The 8850-nt window shown below is 31.2% G+C and overlaps 1 protein-coding gene across 1 annotated transcript; it reads right to left on the bottom strand.

The window, feature by feature from the left end:
• Positions 1-265: 265 nt before the first annotated feature.
• On the bottom strand, positions 266-4257 carry LOC105112545 (PLASMODESMATA CALLOSE-BINDING PROTEIN 3). The gene is made up of 4 exons (XM_011008273.1): positions 4030-4257; positions 3312-3548; positions 3178-3211; positions 266-881 (listed from the first exon to the last, which is right to left on the bottom strand). Exons 1-4 carry the CDS (start codon positions 4079-4081, stop codon positions 584-586), a joined length of 621 nt encoding a protein of 206 aa, XP_011006575.1. The 5' UTR covers positions 4082-4257; the 3' UTR covers positions 266-583.
• Between the last annotated feature and the right edge of the window lie 4593 nt (positions 4258-8850).

Genomic DNA, 8850 nt, shown 5'->3' with positions numbered 1-8850 from the left:
ATTACAAGAAAAAGACAAGTAGTGGTATAAAGTCCAGATTTTATTCCACTCAAGTGATTGCATGGCTCATCTTGTATCCATTGATATCTGCAAAAACTATTCAGTTCTTGTAGCTTTTAAAATATCATCAGTGATAATAATATGGTTTTTCTTCATTATACTTGTAATAACATGGTTTCATATGTTTTAGTTTTAATTTATTATAGAAGATAATTGTTTGTGAGTCGTAGATAAATTACATAAAAAAGAACAGAATTAAAATTTCTGGGGAGTGCCAGAGTCTCGAGAACATTAATAAATTACCGCTTTCCAGATCTAAATCTAGATGTACAAAACAGGGGAAACGGTACAGATAGAGCAGCAACCACAGAATTAACCACGTCCAAGAGGATTAGAAAGCCTATCTTTTTGGCCAGATAGAAAAGTAGAAACAAACAAAAACTTAGCTAGCATGTCTTTAGATAAACAAGAACAGAATCACATGCATACCCACTTATGCACATTGAAATCCAGCATCGCCTGTTACCAGCATACCCCACCACTGCGCCATAATCAGAGTCACAGCCTTGCACCTTCAACCGCACTAAAACATCAAGCTGGACACCACAACGGTTAAAAGGAATGAGAAAAAGCCAGTGTTTCCAAGTCTGAATCCAGCATCAGTGATGTCTGTGTTTATTCCGGCTCCTGATGGACCTACACCAGTGCCAATCCCTCCTAGCACTCCAGTAGGTGTTGCAGTGTACGGAGTAGTGGTAGTAGATGGGGTTGCGGTCGAGGGTGTGGTGTTAGTTGGAGTTGTGGTGACCGGAGTTGGAGTTGTGGTGCCTTGAGTTGGAGTTGTGGTGACTGGAGTTGGAGTTGTGCTGGTGCCCGCAGCGCTGGACAAAAAGAAGGTCAGCAGATAATTTTTGAATCCTGACAGTGATATCATCCCATAACACAGAATACTCGAAAAAGATGGACTCTAACTTAGCATGTGACGACAGCCATATTTAACAAATAATTTGCAATAGATCAACACAATTATTTAATAAAACAACATATATTCTCTCAAAATCACCAGCACAATCTCTCAAATAGAAGCAAGATCTTAAAATCATAACGTGACATTCAGTAGTGAGTGGATCTTTATGACAACTGAACATGGAAGCAATCTAAACATGCTCGCATTTACCCTCTCCTCATATATAATCACGAATGAATAAGATAAGGATTTTTCAGGGATGGGTGGTCAGGCATAAACCACAACATTAATGTTATGTTGCTATATTGTGCGCAACGTTCTCTACATGCAGCGCCAAACAACAGGAGTACAAGTTGTTAGTCTTCAAGAATTTTTTTCCCTTTTTCCTATCGTCTACTGCAAGTACAAGTTGTTAGTCTTCAAGAATTTTTCCCTTTTTCCTATCGTCTCTTGCTTCACTACTGCATTCACTCATTGTATAATCAGAGAGGTATAAGTGAACGCATAATGAAAACCACACTATTTTCTCCTGCTGTTGTCTACCTATAATGAAAACCTAGGAGGAGTGCAAGACTTTGTGGTGAACTAAATTGACACTTGTTCGAAACAGCGACAAATATTTTGCTCCGTATAGCTGGTGGTGACAGGAGCCACCCTAGAAATGTGGGGCCACACATGCATACACATCTCTCCAGACATCCCAGAATTCAAAAGTTGGTTCACATCTCAAAAATATTATGTCCATCCCAAGGTTTTGATGCTGTTTTATATTTGAAAATCATTACCATTATGGCCCACCATAGAAACCCTGTTAGGACATTTTCAGCCAGAGGCAAACAAATTTCAAAAGATAAAAAACCTAATTATTTAGTCTTGAGAAATAAATACGAAAAATATTAATATTAAATATATTAAAGTATTATGAAAATGATTTCTTTTATATTGGAATGAACCCAAGGAAAAGAAAGTATATTTACACTATTTAAAAAACTATATTAATAATTTAGCGATCCTCTAGAACGTATATTTACACTGCATATAAAACTATATTAATAAGAGCTAAGAACATAAATACATCAGAGCATTATAGACAATTATCTATTTAAGTTATTTTTTAAAAACTTAAACGATATGCCAGTTTATGAATTGCATGGATGATGGGGAGCTTAGAAAAGTAATTAATGAGGTGTGCTTTTAAGGTACATTATTGTCCTTGTAGGGAATGCATCTTTCATATTGTCCTTGTCCATTATGCTCCAGTGACATTATAACTTTATTAGAGGGCTTGAGATCTGAAATAATGCAGTATCATCATCCTTTTATCACAGCGAAAAGCGTAGCTTGATCAAAGGTGAGGCTTGCGAGAAAACAAAACAAGGGTTGTGAGGGGAGAGTGTTAATTTTTGTTTCTGAGTGTTTTATAAAAGTGTTTTTATTTGGAAAAAATATTAAATTAATACTGTTTTTCTAAAGTTGCTTCGCAATATCAAAAAAACACATTGCTAACAAAAAGCTACAAACAGTTGAAAGAAAAAATATGGAGACTGCAAATTCTTTGGTAGAAGCTATTTTTCCTCGGCCAGCTATAAAGAAATGAAGGATGCATAGAAAACAGCTGATAGACACTCGAAATTCACCAAACTTTTCTAAAGTACTGAAGGAAAAATGCACACCCTCGAGGGAAAAACTCAAAAAATGTAAAGGAGTCTGAGTAAAACAGCATAAACTAAAAGAGGATGGCTTTCTCCTAGATCATTCATTGCCTTCTTAGTTCTACATTTTTAGATCCTATTTTTCTCAAATAAACATTAGACTGAAATTTTAGCATTCAGCTCTGCTAAGCATCTTAAACTTTATATTATATATCATAGCATATTATAAAAAGTTTCTATGAACTTAGTTATTCACAATAAACAAATAATAATCTCCTAGGAAAGACAGTTTATAAACCATTCTGCCACAGCAAATGATATCTAGATTTTACATTTCAAAATAATATTTTTTTAAATTTATTTTTATAATAAAAATATTTAAAATAAAAAAATTATTTTTTAAACCCAAAAATATAATGCTCGTAGTACACCTTATGGGCACCAATGAATCACTAGACTGAAATACGTCAGACCTTATCTGACATCACATTTTATTGCTTTAAAAAAAATTAGAAGTTGAATGGCAAAACTTCTACGAGTTAATTAGAGCAGATGTACCTGACACTGGCAGGGTAAGTGCAGCCGTTAATGCCTAAATTAATTACCCAAAAAAAAAAGGGGAAAAGTAATTAGTCCACATATATCACAAGGGAACTAAAAAATATATGCGAGAGATTTGGGGAATGGCTTACTAGGATCAGATGCAGAAGCCATCGCAGTGCCTTTGAAATCACAGGCGCCTTGAGCCTGACCCTTTTTTTGGAAGTAGCTGTTGACAGCATAATTGCAATGAGCTCTGACAGTGTTTGGCAGGAAACAAGGACCATTTTGATGGATAGGGACACAGTCAGCCCCAGCTCCACAAGCATAGTCTAGAGTCTGCTGGAGGACTGAGGTGCCCAAATCCTTGCAAACGCACCATGTGCAGCCTAACAGAAGCAATATTTGAAGAAGAAGAAGAAAACGTTAGAAAAAAGAATCGATGAAAACAGCAGTATCCCATCTAGCAAAATTAAGGAAGGTGGACTTCAGAAATAATAATAATAACAATAATCAGGCCTTAGTCGATACATCACAAAGAAGGAAGAAGAGGAGGAGGAGAAGAAAGAGGAGGTTCCATGGTTACAAACATAACGAAAGCTGCATTGCTTAAAACCAACAAGAGCATATACATGGGAAAACATAATGGACAAAAATAAACTTGCATTAAGTAAAAAAACTATAAAAAAAACCCTTTATTTCAAAAGAAAGTTAGTAAGAAACAGCCATTAAAAGATAAAAGGAAAAGAAGATATCCTTAGTGTAAAATTGCATTAGTTTTATGGGTTGTGACTTTGGCCGTCAGGAGAAAAAAAAAGGATACCAAAATAGGAAAAAAAGAAGAAGAAGAAGGATAATGCCATAACTCACTTGCTCGACCAGCCATGGCCATCATGAGTATTGCAAGCACTAAAACAGCCATTATTGATTGAACAATGGGGAAAGAGCTTCAGCAATACCAATGGCGGACAGAAAGGTTGCAGTTTAGAGAGAGAGAGAGAGAGAGAGAGAACAGCACAGGAGAGAGGGATGCAAATGCAAATGGAGTGGCTATCGATTCTAGACAAGAAAAAAATAGACAGAAACAGTAGATTGTGGAGAGGAGGTGGCCCCGTTGGTGTCGGCTTGTGAGTGCTTTTTCGTTCTTTTTTTGTTCTTTCTACACCAATTTACTGTTCATTTCTCCATCATCTTTGCCTTTGCCCTTTAAAACGAAAAAAAGTAAACAGTTGCCTGGGAAGTCGAGAAAACTTTTTTATGCCTGCGAGGGGGCTGTATGGTTGAATACAATATAATGATTTTTAAAAAATTATCAGATAGAGAATACCAAAAACTTTTAAAAACTATTTAAAAAAATAATATAATATAATTTACTATTTAAAAAAAATTAGGTCATAGTGTCACAAATATGATATTCACCTTATTAAAAAAATAGAAAATTGTTTTTTAACCTTTCAACCCCTCTGTTATAAAAATAAAAAATATTAATCTAAAAATTTAAATTTCAAAATCAATATTATTTTTAATTCACAATTTATTAAAATTCATAATTTAACACAATTACAATTCACATGATATTTTATTAAATTTAAACTAAATTCATAATTCTTATCCTGTTAAAACATATAATATAATTACATTTAAACTTGCCTCAACTCATGGATGGGTTTGGAGTGCTCGGAGACGAACCTACACCACCATTTAAATTCATAATTCTTATCCTGTTAAATGTAAATGGACTTGCTTTCCTTCTTGCATATCCTTATTCATGAAAAGTGATTTCATTCTTTGTTAATGCAATTTTGAAACACTTAACCTCCTTAACTTCTAAAAGTTTACCGTAGTATAAATTGAGCTTATTATTTATCAAGATACATCCTATCTCATCATCTCTTTCATGGAGCTTGATTGTTGCTCTTTAAGCCTCTTGTATTAAATAATACATCTAATATACACATAAAAAATTTAAATACTCATCATCTATAATAACATGAGCAAGATATTTAATAAATGTTATATAAAAAAAACTATAATATATCAGTTAATTATATCCTAGACAACGAGACCCCTAATGCATTGAATTATGAGGACACTTCGGGAAATGTGTGTAGGTATAATAAACTGGTGTGTTAAAAGCAAATACTATCTCACATAGTTTTCTACATCAACAATCGGATATCACTCCAAAAATATTCAATCTCTCCTAGCATGCCAAACATTTAGGCAGGTTATATCAATCACCAACCTATTCCTTTCTCGTTTACCTAAACGACTAATACTATGCAACTTGTTAGTAGTATCAATATAATCTAGGATGTGCTGAGACAATTTAAATTGTCGTATTGTTTGATAGGGCAATGTATCTTAATGATATTAAAATAAAGCAATAGAGAACTGTGTTAGCTGATTAGTACTTAAAAGTACATTTTTATCAAGGTTTTATATCATCATGTTATACTTAAATTATCATTAAATTCCTTAACTTGAGCGCGTTTTATAAACAAGTCCTATAACATAAGAAATCTTTAATTTATGGTAAATGCTCATTTCAAATACAAGCATGTTTGACAATTCAAAGGATTGATTGATTTGTTTAACTATTAAAAGTGAAAAGACAAAGAGAAGGTTAAGCTTAAACAAAAGATGCTAGTTTAATTCAAACTATAATATCATTTGGTTATTGGATCATAACTGGAGCTGTGGAACATAGATTTAGGTCTGGTTTATATGAATGAAAAGCTAAGACATGGGCCTCAAACTTTCATAAAGAGCCAAAGATTCAAAACAACTATTTTCAAGTTCAAATTGTAGCAACAAAAGAAAAGTCAGAATCTATCCTGCAACCTAGATATTGTTCAATGTTCAGCTCATATTTTGAGTTCTAGAAGTCGAAATGAGCTCATTTGTGTCTTGTTGGAAAGTTAAGATAAATATCCACAACTTTCATGAAGACTATCTATTTAAATTATGATGTTAGTAATGATGTTTTGTTCAAATAAGAAGATAATGGTTGTTACCAAGTCAAAAGGTGACCACCTGCTCAATAATTAGTCATCAAATCAATACTTTTGAATTTTAGCCTATAAAAAAAGACATTTGTCATACATTTAGACGTCTTAATTCAAATTTTAGCAACAAAAAAAAAAAAGTCAGAATCTGTCTTGCAGCCAAGATATTGTTCAATATTCAACCTATATCTCGAGTTCTCGAAGTCTAAATGAGCTCATTCATGTCTTGTTGGAAAGTTGAGACAAATATCAAGAACTTTTATGAAGACTATCTATTCAAATTATAATGTTAGTAATGATGTTTTGTTCATATAAAAAGATAATGGTTGTCATCAAGTCAAGAGGTGGCAACCCACTTAATAATTAGTCATCAAATTAATAGTTTTGAATTTTAGCCTATAAAAGGAGGTATTTGCTATACATTTAGACATCTTGGTTTTCATATCAAGATGATGCTCTTTATTTCTTTATTTATATTTATGTAATGTTTAAGTTTTATTTTATGTTATATTTTTCTTAATCTCTTCTTTATACTTTTCATTTCCTTTACTATACTTGTATACTTATGTTGTTTATTTATACTTCTCTTCTTTATTATGTTTAGCTAAGTTTATTTTGTCAATGTGAAAAGGTTACACTAATAGTGTTAGAATAGATATAATATAAATTCAACATGTACTTCAATGTTTATATCCAAGAAATTTTGTTATTAACATGTCTTATCGTTTTATTTTACTAATTCTTAATACCTTGCTTATTAAATGATTCATCTAGATTTATGTTGTACAACCCTTGACACAACAAATACTTGGCACTTTCATAGCCTACTATTGTATGGTATAATCGATACATGTACTATAAAAGAAACTTGATTTATTGTTAACATAACTTAACATTATAAATTACTTATAATATTTAAAAGTATGGTGTTAATAAAATAAGATAATTAATATGATCATGTTAAAAATTTATAATGAACTATTAAGGATAAATCATTCGATTGGAACCGCATTTGTGTGTGGTTTCTAGTTGATTAATAAAAAAAATTTATACTATACTTATTTCTAATACTATTAGTGGATCCTCTAATCTTGACAATTGCTTTTATATTTGATTAATAATCACACCAATATCACATCTCAAAAGTTCTCTTCAACATTAATATCATTTTATTATTTGTAATTTATATAGTTCACCTCCTTATGGTTTAACCTCAGTCTTGTTGGGTTATTTATTACTTTGACACTCCTGTATTTGAGATAAAACATCAATCTTTTAATCATGTCATTAGCTATAAATCATCTCCTTATCAGAATATCAATGAATATGCTAATATCAAATCCTTAATTCAAGACAATTTTCTACTAGAAAACAATTCACTACTAAAAAAATAATGGCACAAATAACATAAAAAAAATTATAACTCATGCATGATAAGGTTGCCATGCATCTAACTCATTTCAATAAAACTAGTGAACATAAGTAGGATTTAAAGTGAAATGTCTAGTCATATACCATTTAGCATGACAAGTCATAAAATTAGTAAAATTTTACATGTAATTTATATATGTAATGTGTTTTTCAAAATTTATTAGATTTTATTATTACTAAGCTCCTATAGAGAGTTGCTTCTATTCAATAGTGTCAAGAAAATTATTCTCCCAACTCTCTAGATGAGCAATATAGAGATGCTCTCATTATCAAGGCTTATATATTTACATTAATAGTTCTAAGTTAGTATTTAAAAAGAAACTAATATTAACAAAGTAAATTTTTCATTGAAAATATTTAAAATAATTATATATGAAGGAATAAGAGAAACATGACTATTTGTCTTTTTACTTATACATGAATTGCATAGCTATTGGTATACATATGTAAGCATGGCCACCCTAACTGTGGCTAGGAATGACCCAAAAATCCTTTAAAAGAGTAAGGAAGAACACTAGCATTGTATTTTTTGCAATTCTTGTGAATATAATACTTTAAAATATATGCATTATTTATGATCGAGTATTCATAATTAATTGATCCTCTATTGCGTCCTTTAAATGGGTCTTAAATGAGTGTTCAACCATGCCATCTTAATATTGTCGCCTCTAAAAGTAATGGCTAGAGGCACACCTTAGTATATGACTATATAATCCCTCAGGTTGTGTCATTGGGGCTTCATTTATAGATATGGTGACATTATCAAAAGATTGATGTCTCCTCCCAAATGTAGAAATGTCAAAGTAATAAATAACTCGGTAAGACCGAGGTTGAACCATAGGGAGGTTAATTATACAAATTATAAACAACAATTATAAATAATAACAATAACAATAACAGCAGCAACAACAACAATAACAACAACAACAACAACAATAATAATATTAGTAGTAGTAGTACTAATAATAGTAATAGTAATAGTAATAGTAGTAGTAGTAGTAATAATAATAATAATAATAATAATAACAATAATAATAATAGAAGAAGAAGAAGTTGATGAGAACTTTGAAATGGAATATTAACATAAGGATTAAACAATGATAACAATAAATGTCAAGGTTAGTGATTAGTACTTAAAAGTGTATTTTTATCATGGTTTTATATCATCATTTTGCACTTGAAGTATCAATAACTCCTTAACCAAAGCATGTTTTATAATAATATATCAAATAATATAAGATACCTTTAATTT

This window comes from Populus euphratica, unplaced genomic scaffold (assembly GCF_000495115.2).
Source record: "Populus euphratica unplaced genomic scaffold, PopEup_1.0 scaffold349.1, whole genome shotgun sequence".
Lineage (NCBI taxonomy): Eukaryota > Viridiplantae > Streptophyta > Magnoliopsida > Malpighiales > Salicaceae > Populus > Populus euphratica.
This window is presented reverse-complemented; position numbering and strand designations above follow the sequence as displayed.